This window comes from Chiloscyllium punctatum, chromosome 18 (assembly GCF_047496795.1).
Source record: "Chiloscyllium punctatum isolate Juve2018m chromosome 18, sChiPun1.3, whole genome shotgun sequence".
Classification (NCBI taxonomy): domain Eukaryota; kingdom Metazoa; phylum Chordata; class Chondrichthyes; order Orectolobiformes; family Hemiscylliidae; genus Chiloscyllium; species Chiloscyllium punctatum.
In genome coordinates this window covers 93,934,730-93,956,977 of record NC_092756.1, presented here as the reverse complement: position 1 = coordinate 93,956,977, position 22,248 = coordinate 93,934,730, and the positions used below count along the sequence as shown (strand labels likewise).

At 43.1% G+C, this 22,248-nt stretch overlaps 1 protein-coding gene across 4 annotated transcripts in view; it reads left to right on the top strand.

The window, feature by feature from the left end:
* Positions 1–16,292, top strand: part of LOC140489347 (synaptotagmin-1-like) — a 140,985-nt gene extending 124,693 nt beyond the window's left edge. For all 4 annotated transcript variants that reach the window (XM_072588810.1, XM_072588813.1, XM_072588811.1 and 1 more), the window contains 3 exons: positions 680–797; positions 11,957–12,090; positions 15,503–16,292. In XM_072588810.1, coding sequence (XP_072444911.1) covers positions 680–797; positions 11,957–12,090; positions 15,503–15,712 — 462 coding nt within the window. In that variant the 3' untranslated portion in view covers positions 15,713–16,292. The remainder of the gene's footprint in view (positions 1–679; positions 798–11,956; positions 12,091–15,502) is intronic.
* Positions 16,293–22,248: the final 5,956 nt, after the last annotated feature.

Below are 22,248 nucleotides of genomic sequence, written 5' to 3'. Positions count from 1 at the left end.
TCTATTTGTTCTAGCTGCATGTCTGGTACACGCTCCCTTCAATCCCAGATCTCTTCTGGGAGCACTGGCTCACTGCGTTGACCTTTAGCTTAGCAACAAGTTCTGAGACACAAACAAGTAGAGGACCCTTTACACCACTGCCAACTGTGCATTAATTATCTGAGAATGCTTGATGGTGGGGCTGAGTGTTTGAAATGGAAATTACTCCATTTCCAAGCACCAAGAACCCTGAGCAAATAATAAGCTACAGTAACAGCTTAAAATATATTTAAAAAGCCTTAAACAAAGATCAATCAAAATTCTGAATACACATTGATTTAACCAAGTAATTTGTAACGTGAGGAATAATTTATTTATCATTTGATAATGCAATATTTTGTTGTTTTCTATAATGTACAATACAGTGGTGCAGACACCAGTCATTTGCACAAATGGGTAATGTACACAGAGCTGATATTATATCCATCAGGAAAGTTAATGTGGCGATTGAGAAGCCAACAGAAGCATGACTGATCTAAGGTTTATTTAAGGTTCAGCTCGAAGCTTTTTCACTTGGATTATATGGAAACATGAATATTTTTGCTGTGGTTGCTTATGCATGACAAGTTAATTTGTAAGGAGCCTTGGTTCCTGATTTCTGTTGTGAAATTTTCAAGAACTTTTTTGTCATTTATTAAAGCAAGAGAAACTGGGCGACATCTGCTTCTCTCTCCGCTATGTCCCGACAGCTGGGAAACTCACCGTCATTATCCTGGAGGCCAAAAACCTCAAGAAAATGGATGTTGGTGGACTATCAGGTAGGACCCAAAAGCATTGATGATAGATTCCTGCTTGAAGTTGTCCATTTCTAATTGCCCTCTACAAATTGGAGGAAGCCACTTTCTTGAACCACTGCAGTCCATAAGGTGTAGGGACACCGGCAGTGTTGTTAGGGAGGGACGTCCAAGTTTTGGACCCATCAACAGGGAAGAAACGACAGTGTAATTCTGAGTCATGATATGGTATGACTTGAAGGGGCACTTGCAGGTGATGATATTCCATGTGCCTGCTGCCCTTGTCCTTCGATATTGCAGAGGTCTTGGGTTTGGAAGGCACTGTCAAAGGAGTGGCTGTATTACATCTCATATGTGATACATACTGTGGTGGAAATGAATGCTTAAATTGGTAGATGGGGTTGCAATCAAATGGTCCACTTTATCCTAGATGTTATAAGTTTCCTGAGTGTTATTGGAGCCATTCTAAACCAGACAAATCACGCGAACTCCATTGAACATGAATTGTGTTGAAAAGTGTGGTGCTGGAAAAGCGCAGCAGGCCAGGCAGCATCCTAGGAGCAGGAGAATCGACGTTTCGGGCATAAGCCCTTCTTCAGGAATGAGGCTGGTGTGCCAAGCGGGCTGAGATAAAAGCTTTTATCTGAATCTAAATTGTTCCTTGTAGATGGGGCACTGTCTTTGGATAGTCAGGTGGTGAGTTATTCAGGAGCAACTTGCTGCAGATGCTGGAATCTGTACTGAAAACAACAAATTCTAGAGATCACAGTGGGACAGGCAGCATCCGTGGAGAAAGAGTAAGCTAACATTTTGAGTTTCGATGATTCTTCATCAGAGTTATTCACCTTGGAACCCCCAGTCTCAGTCTTGTAGCTGCAGTGTTTATGTTGTTTCTGGCTCAGTTGATTAAGCAGTGCTTCCCACTAGTCTGGGTCAGTACAGCTGACAACAACACTCAAAGACGTGACACCACCATCCAGTGGCTTTTGATTAGCGCTTTTGATTGGCACTACATCTATCCTCTTAAACATCGGCTCCCTCCACCATCATCAAGGCTTTTTTTAGCAGCACTTACCCCAACCCATGTCCTCCACCTCCAAAGGGGTGCATGGGAACATCATCATCCCACACACCCAAACTGGACAAATATCTTTGCTCCTCCACCATCATTTGGCTAAAATCTTGGAACTTACTGCTGAAGAGTATGGACTGTTCTGCAGCAGGACCTCGATAGTTTGGGAAGTGCACTGAGAAATGGCAAAAGGAGTTTAATATAGATAAGTGTGAGGTCTTGCATTTTGGAAAGTCAAATCAAGGTAGGAGTTTCTTGGTGAATGGTAGGGTCTCAAGGACTGTAGAGGAACTGAAGGACCTTGGAGTTCAGGTGTGCAGTTCTCTGAAAGTGCAGTCACAGGGAGACAGGGCAGTGAAGAACACTTTTGGCAGACTGGCCTCCATCAGTTAGAGCATTGATTATAGAAGTTGGGAAGTTAAATTGCAGTTGTATAGGACATTGGTGAGGCTGCACTTGGAGTATTGTGTTCAATTTTTTTCACCTTATTATAGGAAGGATGTTTTTAAACTGGACAGAGTGTAGAAGAAGTTCACAAGAATGTTGCCAGGACTTAATAGTCTGAGTTATAGGGAGAGGTTGAACAAGGTAGAAATTTTGTTTTAGAGCAAAGAGGTTGAGGAGGAATCTTATGGAAGTGTATAATATCATGAGAGGCAGGGATAGGGTGAATGCACTCAGTCTTTTTCCCAGGGTTGGGGAATCGAGGACTAGAGGGCACCAGTTTAAGGGTCAAGGGGAAAGAATAAAAGAGAACCTTAAGGGCAACGTTTTTACACGCAGGGAAATGGGGTTAGCGTTGATGGACCGGTTTGGGCCAAAGAGCCTGGCTCCATGCTGTAGGACTCTATGTCTCTATGACTGTATGACTCAACCAGGACATGGGTTTGAACAAGAGTTTGAGAAGGTGGCTCACCACCATCTGTGAAAGGCAATGATGAATGTATAATAAATACTAATCTTATCAGTAAGGCCTACAGTATATTCTTATGTATATATTTTTTAAAAATGCTTACTTCCTTTCAATTTCTCTTGTTTCTCTTGTTCCCCACAGCTCTCTCCTCATCGTTCTGCCTTTATCCTATTTCCTTACCCATTTGACCCATCAGTCTCACCTTCACCAGTCACTGTCTTTCTCTTTCTGTTTGACTTCATTCTTCATATTCAGGAATTATGATGAGTCATTTCTCACGAGTCAGTGTATGTTTGCAGAATATATTTTAATCATATGTGCACATCCCTCAGAAGACATGTAAACCTCACCATCAGGGGCAGTCCCTTGCAGACAAGAATAACTCAAATAAGCAAATGGCAATGAACCAGTGAGCTCAAGTTAATGGTCAAACATGCTAACCGATTGCACCACATAGACTCAGCTATAGTCTAGCTGATATATAAATACACATCAATATATTTTCCAATATATAATGGAGCTGTAGTTTAAATCCATTCAGAAAAAAACATACATATGGCAGTAACCGAACCAATTTATTTCAAAAGAACTTTAGCCATTTCTATGTTAGGAGACTGATGAAGACATCAAGAGATTAAATTCACACCAGGGATGGTGGTTTGTGCAAGTGTTATTGATCGTATATGGGGGATGGGGAAGTTGGAGGATAGAGAGTGGGAAGGCATCCTGGAGTTTAATTTCCTTCAATTTGTGCCAGGTTTCCTTGGCTCTTGAACTGTGTCCGACCCCTTTGGTCCAAAAATAATGCAGTGAAAGTTCAGCTCAATGCCATTATAAAGTAATTTACTCAGCCTGCAAAATTCCATCTCCAGGGTGAATAAATGTAAGTGTACCTTAGGGTCTGAGATTCAACAAGGACCATAAGTTAAAGCGGTCTGAATTGAATTCAATCTTCTCTTATATATGTGGTCTCATTCACTGTGATTCCTAATTGTATTTAGATTATTAATGCAGCTGCAATCTGGGTGAAAGCTGCTATAAGTCAGGTACTGGTTTGATTGGGATCATGTCCTGATAGACTGCTTCCTTAAACGATTTGTCGGAACGTGTGAATGGGATTCCTTATCATGTATTGTGAAAAGAACTGAGAATTAGTTATTAATCGTAGGAAATGCACACAGATGCTGGCCGTTTGGCCCCTTGTGACTGTACTGCTACAGCTGTACAGAACTCTGGTGCGGCCGCACTTGGAGTATTGTGTACAGTTCTGGTCACCGTATTATAAGAAGGATGTGGAAGCTTTGGAAAGGGTGCAGAGGAGATTTACTAGGATGTTGTCTGGTATGGAGGGAAGGTCTTACGAGGAAAGGCTGAAGGACTTGAGGCTGTTTTAGTTAGAGAGAAGAAGGTTGAGAGGTGACTTAATAGAGACATATAAGATAATCAAGAGGGTTAGATAGGGTGGACAGGGAGAGCCTTTTTCCAAGAATGGTGACGGCGAGCACGAGGGGGCATAGCTTTAAATTGAAGAGTGATAGATATAGGACAGATGTCAGAGGTAGTTTCTTTACTCAGAGAGTAGTAAGGGTATGGAATGCTTTGCCTGCAATGGTAGTAGATTCGCTAACTTTAAGTACATTTAAGTTGTCATTGGACAAGCATATGGACGTACATGGAATAGTGTAGGTTAGATGGGCTTCAGATTGGTATGACAGGTCGGTGCAACATCGAAGGCCGAAGGGCCTGTACTGCGCTATAATGTTCTATGTTCTATGTTCTATGTACTTGGGATTCAGATGACACAGGCAAGCCTACACGTATGGCCCCATATAATGTGTTCTGCAAGGCTATCCCTCCACACCACAGTGGCTTAGTGGTTAGCACTGCTGCCTCACAGTGCCAGAGACCTGGGTTCAATTCCCACCTTGGGCAACTGTCTGTGTGGAGTTTGCACATTCTCTCAGTGTCTGCGTGGGTTTGGTCTGGTTTCCTCCCACAGTCCAAAGATGTGCATGCCAGGTGAATTGACCATGTTAGATTGCCCGTAGTGCATTAGTCAGGGGTGAATGTAGTGAAATGGGTCTGGGTGGGTTGCTCTTCGGAGGGTCAGTGTGGACTTGTTGGGCCGAAGGGCCTGTTTCCACACTGTAGGGAATCTAATCTAAACCTTTCCTATTTGGGCCACACAGTGGCACAGTGGTTAGCACTGCTGCCTCACAGCGCCAGAGACCCGGGTTCAATTCCTGCCTCAGACAACTGACTGTGGAGTTTGCACATTCTCCCCGTGTCTGTGTGAGTTTCCTCTGGGTGCTCCGGTTTCTCTCCCACAGTCCAAAAATGTGCAGGTTAGGTGAATTGGCCATGCCAAATTGCCCATAGTGTTAGATGTAGGGGAATGGGTATGGGTGGGTGCACTCCGGCAGGTCGGTGTGGACTTGTTGGGCCGAAGGGCCTGTTTCCACACTGTAAGTAATCTAATGCTAGTTCACGGATCCAGCTGAAGTCACATACAGGTCAGACAAGATAGAAGTGATAAATGCTCCTGCTCAAACAAGAACAAGTGAAAGGCTTTGCTCAACATGAGGTTTTAACAGCAATCCAGTACAGAGGGTCCCCAGATTGCGAACATCTGATTTAAGGATGTTTGTATGTACGAACGAGATCCCATATCATGATTAGCTTTTAAGGACCTGACATGCAAATGTTCGTTCGTGCTTCCAAATGGATATTTTATACAGTACTGTATTGTGTTCCAACTTTGTGTACAAATCAACTTAGGAACATACTCAGGAATTGAACCCGTCCCTAACCCGGGGACCTGTAGCGTGACCAGATTATCCCTGGTAATTGAGTTTAATTTCACAATTTAGCCAAGATGGAATCACAAATACTGTGCTGGTTGTCCGATATAGGAACATGTTATTGTGCTAAAGATGATTCAAAAGTGCAAGATGTTGGTGGTGTCATTGCTCATAGCAAAGCACCTGAGGTGACTCATTTGAGTGGACAAGTTAGCATGTTTCACATTGACAGAATGAACCTAAGCTTCTGGTAACCTGGAGTTATGTACTGAAAGAGAAGATGGATATGTTCAATCAGAAATTTAGAGAAGTCAAGGGCAATAGGAAGAGGGTTCCTCTAACCAAGTACAGAGGTGGTAGAAAAAGTTATTGAGGGCAGCGTAACACAAGGAGCAAGGGAGGACTGAAACAATTGGTCCTTTTGAAATCAGAATGTTATCAACAAGATATAGCCAAATGTACAACTGAATCATTTTTCTGAAAATATCCAATATCATTCTGAATGTTGTAGGTTTGCCAATTTGCTAATATAGAAGGCATTGGAAAGAAAGGCAGATGCACTTTAAATAAGAGTACAGATGACAATTCCAGACTGTTGCAGTTTGTGGAATGCAATAAATGCAAAATTGTTCTGATTCCCTTGATATTTGAATATAAAAGCAGGAACAGTCAAACACAATGCTACCCAGATCATGTACAAGGTGCTCTATTTAGACTCTACCCACTTAATCACCAAAGTGGAAGTCTGGTATAAATGCTTCCAATTCCCAAACCTAATGAGGCATCCCTCCAGGATGACAATCCATCTGTAAATATTTGATACCCAATTCCAGCACGCCATTTTACACAGATGCCATTTGCTTAGCCAGTAAAATCGAAGGCTCATCTTTTTTTTTGGATGAGTTGAAATATCATTCTTGTCAATATAACAACAACTTGCGCTGGTACAATGGCAATAACAAAAGAAACTATTTCCAAGGCACTTTGACATGGAAGATAACAGGCGTCAAATGACTGTAGGGAAGAGATTATCATAAGCACAGTTGAGAAGCTGTGATTTGCAGAAGCTTTGAAAGACAGGAGCAATACAGTTACAGGATGGTGAAATTTAAGAAAGGAACTCCAGCGAATTTCTTCAAGATAAGTTGAGGGACAGCTGTGTACAGGCATAACCCTAGGTTATGTAAGTGTATTGAAGCAGTTCAGAGGACACTTACCAGACTAATACCTGGAATGAGTGGATTGCCTCATAAGGAAAGGTTGGACAACTTCTATTTACTGGAGTTCAGATGATTAAGAGGGAACTCAATTGAAACATGCAAGAACCTGAGGAATCTTGACAAGGTGGATGTGGACAGGCTATTTCCTTTTATAGGACAATCATGAACCAGAGGTCACAGTTTAAAGACCAGAGGTCACCCATTTAAAACAGAGAGGAAGCAAAGCTTTTTTTTTCTCTCAGGTTCATGAGCATTTGGAACTCTCTTCTGAAAAGGCATGAAAGCAAAGTATTTTTTAAGGCAGAGTGTAGATTCTTGGTCAGCAAGGGAGGGAAAACAGGTCTGGGGGAATGTGGTTACAATTGGATTAACCATGACCTTACTGAGTAATGAATCAAGCTCAAATGGCCTCCTCCTGCCCTTGAGTAAACAATGCTATAGCTGTCAAAGTTGACCAAAACCTAGATGCTGAGTGTCCATTCTCCTTTATCGAGTGCTTATTTGCCTGCTAACCCTCTAGAGCCAGGGGATACACTGGGCCAGCTACTGCTGGCTCCCTGCTCTTTATTTGCTTCATTTCATTTGGAAAAGCGTCTCGTGATTAAAAGCAGTCAGCATGACTTTGTGAGGTTCCAGGTCATGCCTCACAAATCTTATTCAATTCTTTGAGGGGACAGGTTGACGAAGGTCATGCAAGGACTCAACAAGGCATTTTATAAGGTCCCCCATGGTAGGCTCATTCTTAAAGTCAGGAGGTATGGGATAGAGGGAGATTTGGCTATCTGGATTTAGATTGGTTGGCTGACAGAGGGCAGAGAGTGGTTGTAGATGGAAAGCATTCTGCCTGGAAGTCGGTCGTGAGTGGTGTCCAGCAGGACTCTGTTCTTGGGCCTCTGCTCTTTGTAGTTTTTTTAAATGACTTGGATGAGAAGGTTGAGGGGTGGGTTAGTAAATTTGCTGATGACACAAAGGTTGGAGGTGCCATTGATAGTATCAAGGGCTATTGCAGGCTGCAGAGCGATGTAGACAGGATGCAGAACTGGACTGAGAAATGACAAATGGAGTTTAACCTGGATAAACGTGAAGTGATGCATTTTGGAAGGTCGAACTTGAATGCTGAATATAGGATTAAAGATAGGATTCTTGGCAGTGTGGAGGAACAGTGGGATCTTGGTCTTCAAGTGCATAGATCCTCCAAAGTTGCCACCCAAGTGGATAGAGTTATTAAGAAAGCATTTGATGTTTTAGCTTTCATTAATGGGGGAGTTGAGTTTAAGAGCCACGAGATTTTGCTGCAGCTCTACAAAACCCTGATGAGACCACACTTGGAATATTGTGTCCAGTTCTGGTCACCCTATTATAGGAAAGATGTGGAGGCTTTGGAGAGGGTGCAAAGAAGGTTTACCAGGATGCCACCTGGACTGGAGGGATTGTCTTATGAAGAGAGGTTGACTTGGTGGCACGGTGGCTCAGTGGTTAGCACTGCTGCCACACAAACGTGGGTTCGATTCCCACCTCAGGCCTCTGTTGGTGTGGAGTTTGCACATTCTCCCTGTGTCTGCGTGGGTTTCCTCTGGGTGCTCTGGTTTCCTCGCACAGTCCAAAGATGTGCAGATCAGTGAATTGGCTAAATTGCCCATAGTGTGCGGGGTAGGTGCATTAGTCAGGGGTCAATGTAGGGGAATGGGTCTGGGAGGGTTACTCTTCAGAGGATTGCTATGGACCTGTTGGGCCAAATGGCCTGTTTCCACACTGTAGGGAATCTAATCTAAGCTCATACTGTTCTCTCTGGAGAGAAGGAGAAAGAGAAGTGACCTGACTGAGGTGTACAAGGAAATGAGAGGGCATGGATAGAGTTGATAGCCAGAGACTTTTCCCCAGGGCAGGATTGACTACTACAAGGGGTCATAGTTTTAAGGTGTTAGGAGGAAGGTATAGAGGAGACGTCAGAGGTAGGTTCTTCATGCAAAGAGTTGTGAATGCATGGAATGCGTTGCCAGCGATGGTTGTGGAAGCAGAGTCATTAGGTATATTTAAGTGACTGCTGGTCATGCACATGGATAGCAGTGAATTGAGGGGGGCATAGACTAGGTTATTTTATTTTAGATTAGGATTAATCCTCGGCACAATATCGTGGGCCAAAGGGCCTGTTCTGTGCTGCACTTTTCTATGTTCTATGTTCAGCTGGTAACCTCTCCATCTCTTTGAAAATTTAAATCCTAATTTCTTGACAAGCTGCGAGCAAGTTTTAAACATCTCAAACACAGAGACTGGATCAGTTAGGATTATACTCACTGGAGTTGAGAAGAATGATAGGGTCATCTTATGGAAATCCATACAACTCTAATAGGATAGACTGGGTAAATGGAGGACGGAAGTTCCGAATGACCGGGGAGCCCGGAACCAGGGGTTAGGGGTATGGATACGGGATAGGTCATTTACACCTGAGATGATGAAAATGTTCTTCTCGCAGAGAGTGGTGAGCTTGTGGAGTTCTCTACCACAAATTGAGACCAAAATGTTGAATTTTTTTCAAGTAGGAGTTGGATACAACTCTTGAGGCTAAAGTGACCAAAGGGATGGGCAGAAAGCAGGAATAGAATATTGAGTTGGATGAATAACCATGATCATATCAAATGTTGGAGCAGGCTCAAAGGGCCGAATGGCCTACTGCTGCTCCTATTTTCCTATACTCGGTATTTCAAAACATTGTCAAGTAAGCTCAACTGAGAGGAGAGTGAGATTCCTTTTCCACTATCTCCCCAACCTCTTCCTGCACTCATGCAATTTAACATGTTCCAATCACTGCCCTCAGCTCTAACCCAATCTCATCCTCAATTCACCCCGAACCCATCCTCAACCCCATCCCAAATCTGCCTTCAACCCACCCCTATCCCATCCTCAACCCCAACCCTATCCCATCCTCAATCCCACTCCATCCCATCCTCAACCACACTACTATCCCATCCTCAGCCCCACTCTAATCTGCCCTCAACCCTACCTCTATCCTGTCCTCAACCCACCTCATCCTCTCCTCAACCCTACCTCTATCCTGTCCTCAACCCCACCCCAATTGCCCTCAACTTCTCCCAAATTCCATCCCCAACCTCACGTCAGTCATATCCTCTATCCCACCCCAATCCCACCCTCAACCCACAACAATCCCATCCTCAGCCCCATCCCAATGCCATCTCCAAACTTCAATCCCCTCTGTGCCTAACCTCAAAGGGGTCATGAGTATTCAGCTCTAGAGTTTTTAATCCAGAGTTTTGGAGCATAGGGACCATTGGAATTGGGAAAGGACCTGGAAGGTGGGTGAACTGTGCTTTGTTAGTGTCAGGGTCCAAATTGTGTAATTGTGATTGAGTTGGAGCTTCTCCAAAATACCATTGAGAGGGCTAACAAGAAGGGGGCAAGAGAAGCCGAGTAGCAGCAAGCTTTGAATTAGAGGCAGATCTTCAACTAATCTTTATTCTGTCCCCTCGCTGCTCTAACTCTCTCAGGGTCAAAAAGCAATGGAGTTAATGTACAAAAACTACTTTTAAGCCCCTTTTGTTCATACTACCTAAGAAGACCTATTAGACCTCATCCAGCTTTCGCTCTTGTACATATCCTTATGGTTTATGGCATTTCAGATGTATTTCCAAGAGTGTTTGAGTACATTGAAACTTTCTGACAGAGTTTCAGACCCCATCGCTCTGCAACTGAAAAGAAATTCACCCGAATCCTTCTGCCAATCCCTTTAAATCTATGTCCTCCTAATTTCAAATCTTTCTGTTAAGGAAACATGGTTCTGTCTATCTATTCAATGTCGGCCCCATATAATGGTATAAACAACTTTTAAAACTTCTCTCAATCTTGTCTGTCTAAATGAAGCAACTTCACCCTAACCAATCTCTCTTTGCTAAAATTTTCCAGTCCCAACAACAACCTCATAAATCTCCTCTATACTACGAAACAAATAAGTTCCATTTGATGCTAGCTCTACAGGTTTCTCTTGAAAGCCAATTGGACTTGCAAATTCTAAAGGTCAGACATAGCCACACCATAAACTTAGACCTGATCGCAATGCAAAGTTTCTGAGTGAAGTAGCTTTGTTTATTCTCAGTACATTTATTACAAAGCAGGTACCAGTATAAAGTTACAGTAAACTCCAGAATGGCCTTATGACCAGGTGGGATAGCTAAAGACATGCTTTGCTTATAAACACCTGCAACCCAACAAGAGTCACAAAAACTGAAATTGCTGGGAAAACTCAGCAAGTCAGGCAGCATCTACGGAAAGAAAACAAACTTAACGTTTTGGGTCCAGGTGACCCTTCTTCAGAACTGATTGTAGCTGGGAAAAGGTTGGTGTAAATGCTGAATTGGAGGGAGGGTGGAGTAAACGATAGGTAGAGATGAAGCTCAGAGAGAGAGAAAGGAATGGATAAAGCTCAGACTGGGAAAATCAGGAGCTGCTAATTGAGACTGTTAGGGGCTTGTTTTAAACTCATTACAGGATGACAGTGTTGCTAGCTAGGTCAGCATTTATTGCCCAGAGGGCAGTTAAGAGTGAGTAGCATTGCTGTGGGTCTGGAGTCACATATAGGCCACACCAGGTAAAGACAGCAGTTTCCCTAAAGGGCATTAATGAACCAGTTGGGGTTTTCCCCCAACGATTGGCAGCAGAGTAATGATCTCTTAGACTCTTAATTCCAGATTTCAATTTACTTCAAATTCCACTACCTGCTGAGACAGGATTTGAACCCAGGTCCCCAGAGTGTTACTTAGGTGTCTGTATTAACTGTCCAACAATAATGCCACTAGGTCATCACCTCCTTGCTGACAATGGGGATGGTTGTGGTAGCAGTCCATATGATGACAAAGCCTGGTATGTGGGGTGGGGGGGTAAGGATATGGGAGAAAGTGCTCAGGCCCTAAAATTATTGAACTCAATGCTGAGTCCCGAAGTTTGCAGAGTCACCGAGAGGAAAATGAAATGCTGTTCTTCCAGTTTGCTTCACTGGAGCACTACAGCAAGCCCGAGACAGAGACGTTGGCCAGGGAACACGGTGGTGTGTTCAAATGGCAGGCAACAGGAAGCCACTGAGAGAGTTCAATACTCATTAAGAGATTTGTATTAAGCCTTCTGAGTCACCTTCTATCTAACTTGCCGTCATTCCATGTCTACCCTAGATCCATATGTGAAGATCCACCTCATGCAGAACGGCAAGAGACTGAAGAAAAAGAAGACCACCATTAAAAAGAACACTTTGAATCCATACTACAACGAGTCGTTCAGCTTTGAAGTACCCTTTGAACAGATTCAGGTACGGTCAGGCATTTTATATTCAACTGCAAAAGCCCCATCAGATATTAGTTGTACATTTCTGCCAACAGAGTACCAACTGAATATTGGAGGACAGATTTGAAAACATCTGACAAATACAGTATTTCTGGAACAGCGTTGAAATGACGCTTACAGCTCTGAATCTTACCATGTGTAAAATCAGTTCTTCGAATCCCATGTTTTCACCTTTCATTTTTATGAGTTTCCATGGTAACTCCTGAGGTCAACAATCCATTCCTATAATCTTTTATTTACTAGCATTTCTGATGTCGACACATTTTTGAAATTCTGGGACAATCTCTTTGTTGTGCAGGCTGTGGTATTTCTGTGGGTCACCCTCAATTCTGACTGTTATTTCTAAGCAAGAGCTACTGAGAAATCAGTAAACCCTAACAACCTGACCCTGTTTTGTTAATTTTATTTTGAGCTGCATTTTGTCCTCGCAGGTTCCAAAGCTCCTGTATCCTTATGTCTGCCTGCGTTTGTAACACAAATATCTACAAGCTGCTGGATCGCAGCTCCTTTGTATTGAAGCACTCAGTGGTAAAGACTTTCCGTTGATCTCTATCTTTTATTCACATTTCTGTCATGCGTTCACATTCTTCTACATTTTTACATGAATGCCCAATTGTTTTTATTAATTCATGGATGTGGAGGCTTTGGAGAGGGTGCAGAAGAGGTTCACCAGGATGCTGCCTGGATTAGAGCATATGAGCTATAAGGAGAGGCTAGAAAATCTTGCTTTGTTTTCTCTGGAGCCACGGAGTTTAAGGGGAGACTTACTGTTATATAGTTTTGCTGCAACTCCTACCCGATTGAATAAATCAGGAATTTACTGTTACATGGTAAGTTGCTGAATAAAAGACAATTCTATTAATAAGATCATAAGACTCAGGAGCAGAAGAAGGCTGTCCAGTCATTGGTAGATTAGATTAGATTAGATTACTTACAGTATGGAAACAGGCCCTTCGGCCCAACAAGTCCACACCGCCCCGCCGAAGCGCAACCCACCCATACCCCTACATCTACCCCTTACCTAACACTACGGGCAATTTAGCATGGCCAATTCACCTGACCTGCAGGTCTTTGGAGTGTGAGAGGAAACCGGAGCACCCGGAGGAAACCCACGCAGATACGTGGAGAATGTACAAACTCCACACAGTCAGTCGCCTGAGGCGGGAATTGAACCCGGGTCTCTGGCACTGTGAGGCAGCAGTGCTAACCACTGTGCCACTGTGCCACCGTGCCGCCCACTTACTTACAGTGTGGAAACAGGCCCTTCGGCCCAACAAGTCCACACCGCCCCGCCGAAGCGTAACCCACCCATACCCCTACATCTACATCTACATCTACCCCTTACCTAACACTACGGGCAATTTAGCATGGCCAATTCACCTGACCTGCACATCTTTGGACTGTGGGAGGAAACCGGAGCACCCAGAGGAAACCCACACAGACACGGGGAGAACGTGCAAACTCCACACAGTCAGTCGCCTGAGTCTGCTCTGCCATTCAGTGAGGTCATGGCCGATCTGATAATCCTCAACTCCACTTTCTTGCCATTTCCCCATAACTCTTGATTCCCTTGCTAATTATAAATCTGTCTATCCCAGCCTTGATTATACTTAATGACCCAGCCTCAACAGCCCTCTGTGACAAAGAATTCCACAGATTCACTCCCCTCTGAAAGATGAAATTTTTCCTGATCTCAGTCTTAAGTGGGTGACTCCCTATTCTGAGATGATGCCCTTTGGTCCTGGATTCTCCCACAAGGGGAAATAACTTTTCCACATAGAGTCACAGAGATATACAGCATAGAAACAGACCCTTTGGTCCAAATCGTCCATGCTGACCAGATATCCTATATTAATCAAGTCCCATTTGCCAGCATTTGGCCCATATCCATGTAAGTCCTTCTTATTCTTGTACGCACCCAGATTTCTTTTAAATGCTGTAATTGTACCAGCCGACACCACCTCCTCTAGCAGCTCATTCCATACACACACCAAAACTCTGCGTAAAAAATTTGCACCTTAGGTCCCTTTTAAATCTTTCCCCTCTCACCTTAAACCTATGCCCTCTAGCTTTGGACACCCCTGCCCTGGGAAAAAGGTTTGGACTATTCATTTTATCCACAGCCCTCATGATTTTATAAACTTCTATAAGGTCACCTATCAGCCTCTGACGCTCCAGGGAAAATAGCCCCAGCCTATTCAGCCTCTCCTTATAGCTCAGACACCCCAAACCTGGTAACATCCTTATAAATGTTTTCTGAACTGTTTTAAGTTTCACAACATCCTTCCGGTAGCAGGGAGACCTGAAATGAACACAGTATTCCAAAAGAGGCCTAACCAATGTCCTGTACAGCCACAATATGACCTTCCAACTCCTATACTCAGTCAAGTTCTCAAAAAATCTTGTATGTCTCAATAGTGTTACCTCATTCTTTGAAACTCCAATGAATACAGGTCCAACCTGCTGAACCTCTTTTCATAAAATAGTCCCTCTACACCTGGTATTAGCCTGGTGAACCTTTCCCTGCACTGTCTCTAATGTAGTAAATCAAATGCACATTACCCACCTGTGGAATTCTGCACATTCCACACCTATCACCTCAGTTAATACAGCAATCGTGTGTGATGAGTAGCGTTCAGGTAAGCAGTAGCTCTGTTCAATTACGTTATGAGTAATTCCTACCTCGTAGATAGGAACTGTGCACTTGGAGAGCGTGTATTATTTTCTAGGGACTGTTTTAATGCCAGACCCATTTGCATTGTTATTTCGTTATCTGATATGTAGCTGAATAAGCAGTAACTCCCCACATTCTCAATATATATCCTAATAGTTAAAGAAGGAACAATACCTAACATTTTAATTCATTTTGGGCACAGAATTTACATCATTGTGATGCAACGGTTGCCAGGGGGATGCTTTGGAATAGAAGCCATAGTTCTGTCCTCTATGGCCAGATTCTGGAGTTCCAAATGTTGCTTTGGGTGCTTTTTCCACCCACCCTCATCCCCCACCCCCTCCCCAATTAAGGTGTTATATTTTGGGGGCAAGATTGGAAACCAGGCATATTGATTGCCCTCATGAAGCAGCCCATTATAACAAAGTCCTTGCACATTTGGAACATTTTGATGGGAATAGCCTCCACATTGGACCCAGGAATGTACCACGTTGTTACCTCTGTTGCCTGTTGTGTCAACAAGTACTTGTCATGGTGCTCCAAATAGCCCTGTTTCAGATTTCAATGGGCAGGTACTTCCTCCCACTGAGTATGACCAGCATTCTTGGTTGGGATCCCGCTCTTCCCAGCTAAGTATTGTTGAGGCTCACCTTTGCCAAACCTCCCATAACGATTTTCACTTTCTCGCCCGTTTGTCTTCCAGAAAGTGCAGGTGGTCATTACCGTGCTGGATTATGACAAGCTGGGGAAGAACGAAGCTATTGGCAAGTGTTTTGTGGGATGCAACGCCACCGGCGCTGAACTTCGACACTGGTCCGACATGCTGTCCAACCCTCGAAGGCCTATTGCTCAATGGCACACCCTACAGCCTGAAGAAGAAGTTGACATTGCCCTGGGAATCAAGACGTCGTGATATTGTGCTGAGGCCATTAGGAGTTGTAGTAGTTGACTAAGCTTTGAACAGCCGTTTGTTTTTCTTTGTGGCTATTTGTAAAATATATAACAAACAAGTTGTTGATGAGCCTACACGTGTACTTGTTTCAGGATGTCACAGTATGCTCAGAATAACCTTGAATAAGCCCAGGTGTTTCTCTATTTTACAGGCAGTCTGTGCTCAATGATAATATTGAAGGGACTGTTTTTATCCCAGACCTGATTGTATTGTTATTCCTATTATCTGATTGTGTAGCATCATGCCTATGTTGTCAGGAAGATGTTGGAAAGGAAGAGGACCTTGGGGTGAAGGGGGTGGGAGGGGGAAGAAATGATAGCAGAAAAATATATTGAGAGAAAAATAGAAGAAAAAATAAAAACAATGAAAAGAAGCACAGAAAATGGAATGAAGGAAGGAAGAAATAAAGGGGACGGATTGTACATGTCTTCCGAAAAATGTGATTGCAGACTTCAGTGAACAGGCAGAATTCTATTTTGTGAACAGAAGTATGATCTGTTGAATAAAACTTGAGTTATTGTCCTCATGTTTCTGTAACTGATGGTGGTGTTTGGAACACTGTTTCTTCATGGTATTAATATACTTACACGTTCAGCACATCTATAGACCAACCATCTCTCTGTTGCAACATCACACAATTCTGAAGCAACACCAATATCAACTTGCATTTATAAAGTGTGTTTATATTTAAACATCGCATGAGGCTTCACAAGTGAACAAAATTTGACACCAAACCACACAAGATGACCAAATGTTTGGACAAAGATGTACATTTTATGGAGTGGACTTGATGGGGGGAAGCAAGGAGGAGTGCTAGAAAGGGTTAGGGAGGGATTTTCAGAGCCTAGAGCCCCATCAGATGAAGAAATGGCTAAAATAAACAAGTGATGCTCAGAGTTGGAGGCATCCAGATATTTTGGAGGGTTGTATGAGGTCGCTTCTCACCTGATGCGTGGTGACCCTCAGGTAAAACCAGTCCCAGCTATATCTCTGAGCAGCCTAATGATTCTCTGGGACTTTAGAGGAGAGGGGAATTCAAGATAAAATTGTCAAGTTCTTCTGGAAAATTGGGCTGCTCTCTCATTAGAGAGAGAGAGAGAGAGAGAGACAGGGAGAGAGAGACGTCTGGTGGTGGTTTAACCTGAGGGTCACTCTGCCTCAGACGAGGGGAGAGATTGAGAAAACTGTTCTTTATGGTAACCTCAGCTGACCCCCACACTGTTAGCATCACTCTGCATTGTAAAACAGCCATCTAGCCAACCAATCTATCCACCCCGCATCCCAAGATGGAAATTACAAAGATAAGAGATCAGATAGATTGAACCACCTTTACAAGGATAATTTTGCCTAGGATCAAGAAACAACAAAGAACCATTTCCCTTCTTCTTTTCCATAAGAGCTCAAGAGATCTTTAAATGGAATGTCGCGAATGTAATTTGAAATCTCTTCTGATTAATTCAGGAGCACAGGTTGAGAGCACTGCTGGCTGAACAGGAGCTTCAACAGAATGATTGCAAAAAAGTTTAAAGTCAGGCGTATGTTCAGGCTCCATGATTGATAGCTGCACCAAATGGTTGTGTAGCCCATTAAATGTTCAGTAAAAGGCTTTAGTGTCTATTAAATGATCAGTAAATTGGAATTACAGATAAAAGACCTGCTGCTGTTGCAGATGTGTCTCTGAAGCCTGTGAACACTGTGGAAAATGGGCGTGTGGGACTGCAGCATAGAGAAAAATAACTAAATTTTTAGATTCATACAGGAGGCCCATCTGGGCCATTCCTAATTCTGAGCCAGCACATTGATGAAGCTATCCAATTAGTCCAATCGCCCTCCCCTTTCTCTCTGCCCTTAGTCCTGCAATTGTTTCCTGTTTGAGCACTCATTCAATTTACTTTTAGGAGTTAACTTTTCATCTGCCTTCACCATCCCTTTCCAAATCACAAAGCTATATTCTGTAAAGATAAAATTCTCATCTCACCATTCGCAATTCCCTTTAAATTTTCCTCCAATTGTTTTCTTTTGGACAACCAGTATTCCATTTCAAAACAAAAACAGAAAGTGCTGGAGACACTCAGCAGGTCTGGCAGCAACTGTAAAGAAAGAATCTTGATTTCATTGTTCTGACCTTTGAATATAGGAGTTGGGATGTTATGTTGATGTTGTACAGAATATTGCTGAGGCCTGTTTTGGAGTACTGTGTCCAGTTCTTGTCTCCTCGTTAAAGGAAGTATATTGTTATGCTGCAGGGGGTTCAGAAGAGATTTACCAGGATGTTGCCAGGAATGGAGGGTTTGAGTTTTAAGGAGAGGCTGGTTAGTCTGGGACTTTTTCACTGAGGCTTAGGAGGTTGAGAGATTTCAAGACTAGGGGACATATTTTTAAGGTGAGAGAGCAAAGATTTAAAAAAAGATATGAGGGGAAATTTGTTTTAAACAAAGAGTGATTAATGTGTGGAATGAACTTCCAGAGGAAGCAGTGGATGCAGGTACAGTTACATCACTTCAAAGACATTTGGATAAGTTCATGAACAGAAAAGGTTGGGAGGGATATGGGCCAGGAGCAGGCAAGTGAAACTAGTTTAGTTTGGCATTACAGTTGGCATGGACTCGTTGGACCAAAGCATCTGTTTCTGTGCTGAATAACTCTATGACTCTAAGAGTACAGTGACCCTTCAAAACTGAAAATAGTTGAGGAAGGGTTAGAGTGGATGGGGATGGGGGGGAGGAGGGGGGGGGGGTGGGAGGTGCGGAGGGGCAGTGCAGTGGTGAATAGAGTATTTGGAGAACCTGCCCAGAGAGAGAAAACAAAAGGGATAGGCAAACGAACAGTTTGCTGATGATTAGCCGAGAGTGTGATGAATGCTAAGTAGTGTGCTAACAAGAAATGTAAATAATTGAAAATGGGTCGGCTGTACTGGGAGGAACTCAAGTAAGACAAGACCCCAGGGTTGTGGAGGGGTGGGGAGAAGGTAACAAACATGAGTCACAATCATCGAGTCATTGAGATGTACAGCACGGAAACAGACTCTTCGGTGCAACTCGCCCATGCTGACCAAATATCCTAAATTAATCTAGTCCCATTTGTCAGCATTTGGCCCATATCCCTCTAAACCCTTCTTATTCATATGCCCATCCAGATGCCTTTAAATGATATAATTGTACCAACCTCCACCAGTTTGTCTGGCAGCTCGTTCCATACACACCACCCTCTGTGTGAAAAAGTAGGACCCTTTTAAATCTTTGCCCTCTCACCTTAAACCTATGCCCTCTAGTTTTTGACTCTGCTCCCCTAAGGAAAACACCTAAGCTATACAACCTATCCATGTCCCTCATGATTTTATAAACTCTATCAGGTCACCCCTCAGCCTCCGACGCTCCAGGGAAAACAGCCCCAGCCTGTTCAGCCTCTCCCTATAACTCAAAACCCCCAAACCTGGCAACGTCCTTGTAAATCTTTTCTGAACCCTTTCAAGTTTCACAACATCTTTTCTATAGCAATCTCCTACAGAGTCCTGAAGGCTGTAAGGTACCAAAGTAGAAGATAAGGGTGTTATTCCTCCAGCAACTTTTGTTCATTTAGCTCTCACCTTGTGCAGGGGTGTCCTGCATATTTGGATGTGATAACGTGCAGTACAAGACCAGAATAAGGATCACAGTATTGGTTTTGCCTGATGATGTTCGGATAATTCTCTCCATTATGAGGTACAGTCAGTTCTTTTATAACGCGATGGTTGTGTTCGTGCACAACCCCGCAAAAACATCGTGCTTTAGAAACAGCGCTTATAGTTTTGGTGCTGTAATCACTGTAATTACAGCAAACACATATTTTAAGAGTTTGAGCTGTTGAAACAGTGTTCCCCCATGTATCAATTGCGTAACAGCAAATTCACGTTGACGAAATGCACGTTATAGCGGGATAACGTGTATCGTGGAACAAATGTATTAACCATTGGAAGTGAAATTACTTGGTGAGATCATAGGGTCACCACTCAATCAATTCTTAAACATCTCTTGTGGGAATATGAATTTGTTCATTTTAATGGGCCAATCTTTGGTGTAATATAGTAGACAATGGAATGACACACAAGCACATTAATCAGTCACCCATTGATCTCACTAACAGCAATCTCAAGACTTGTACCTCTTGACAATGTCCATACCCCAGACCATTTCCAAACACCTGAAGGTGTAGTTCTCTAGGCCCCATAATGCTTCAGGTGGTTCCAATACCTGCATGTCTATAGGCAGAACTGCATGTTCGAAAGCAGAAGACTGTGATTAAGATGCCAGCTGGGTACCTACCACTCGATACTTCTGTGCAACTCAATAATGTAAAGAATATTGCAATTTTTAATCTAGAAATTTTAGTGTGGTTTCCTGTTGTCACAGGATAATGAGCTAAGCTACAAGTACATGGTAGCTAATAGGGGACCTCATTATAGTGCATAAAATATTAAGCTGTGCAGATGAGGCCTACCCTGAATATTACTTCAAAGTAGGGCAAACTGATAGGACATACATAGAAAAGTAAAACCAATTATAGGAAGAACTTTTGGCAAAAGATGATAAATGTTTGGGATAATGCATCGGGTGGGTGTTGCAGAGATTAAAGTGGATATTCGGGTTGGAGAGTAAAGGTGCTTTAAATTTTTCATTGTGTTCAATGAACCTTTCTCTTCCTAAGGGGAGATAAGCATTTGCCGAATAACTTTTAAAGCTGCTTCTTTTATTGTGTTAGGGCGCCCCTTTCAGGAGAAAGTTAATCATTACAAGTACTGTGTTCTTCCATTCTGATTTTAAGCACGTATTAAGTTCTCATTTCCTTGATCAAAATCATTATTTCTGCATTGTTAAATGTTTGTATTTAATTTTTTTATTTCTCTTCTGTGGAGTTACCCTGCGTGTGAAAAGTTAGGCTGGAAGTCTTATTTCAACCTTAAAGATGGTCACTTAGAAAGGGCAGTTTGCCTTCTGATTCTAACACTGCTCTTGACAGTCATAGTCCAACTGGTCACTAAGTTTCTGGAAGTTGAAGAAGGAATTACGTGAGTTATTCACACTGCAGCAGCGCAACGGTGCATCAACAATTTGTATTTAGACAACACTTTTAAGGTTGTTTAGCTCAGTTGGCCGGACGGCTGGTTTGCAAAGCTAACAGTGAAAGTCAATTCCCACACTGCCTGAAGTTACTATGAAGGCCCTGCCTTCTCAACCTCGCCCTTTTGTGAGGTGACACGATGGTGGCTGTGTGGTTAGCACTGCTACCTCACCAGCACCAGGTTCCCGGGTTCAATTCTAGCCTCAGGTGACTGGCTGTATGGAGTTTTCACATTCTCTCTGTGTCTATGTGGGTTTCCTCTGGGTGCTCTGGTTCCCTCCCATAATCCAAAGATGTGCAGGTTAGGTGAATTGACCATGCTAAATTGCTCTCAGTGTTCAGGAATGTGTAGGTTCGGTGCATTAGTCAGGGGTAAATGTAGGGGAATGGGTCTTGGTGGGTTACTCTTCAGAGGGTTGGTGTGGACTTGTTAGGCCAAATGGCCTGCTTCCACACTGTAGGGATTTTACAATTTTAAAAAAACAAAGACATGGAATATAATCTGGATGGAGGTCTTCGTGTCCATCACCAAAAATAGTTTGCTAGCACCTTGATGTCAAAGCAACATTTGACCAAGTGCGGCATCAAGGAGTCCTGGCAAAAAGTTGAGTCAACCATTTTCAGCTGCTTTATCAATGACCTTCTTTCCTTCATGATGTCAAAAGTGGTGATGTTTGCTGTTGATTCTAACATGTTCAGAACCATTCTCAACTCCCCAGATACAGAAGCAGACTGTTGGTAATAAGCAGCAAGACCTGAATAACATTCAGGCTTGAGCTGCTAGCTGGTGAGTAACATTCATGACAGGCAATGACCATCTCCAAAAAGAGAGACCCTAACCATCATCTCTTGATGTTCAATGGCATTACCAATGATGAATGCTAATAGTCATGTAACATGATACCACCCAGACCAAACATCCAGCTTGATTGGCACCCCATGTACCATCTTCAATGGTCATTCATTTCATCACTGAGCACAATGGCAGCAATGAGTACTGTCTACAAGATGTTCTGCAGCAACTCCACAAGACTCCTTAGAAAGCACCCTCCAAACCAGTGACCTCTGCTATACTGAAGGCAAAGGCAACAGATACATGGAAACACCACCATGTGTAAACTCTCCTCCAAAACACACATGACTCTGACTTGGACTATTGCCATTGCCATTCCTTCACTGTTTGAGTCAAAATTCCGGAACTCCATCCCTACACCACATGGACTGCAATGGTTCTAGAAGGGAGCTCGCCACTACCTTCTCAAGAGCAATTAGGGAGGGTAATAAATATTGGTCTTGCTAGTGACACCCACATCAGGTGATTTTTTAAAAAATCCTGCATTTTCCACTTTCTGCATTATATCTGAACTGGACAATGTTTCAGAATTCCAGTATCTGCCGTA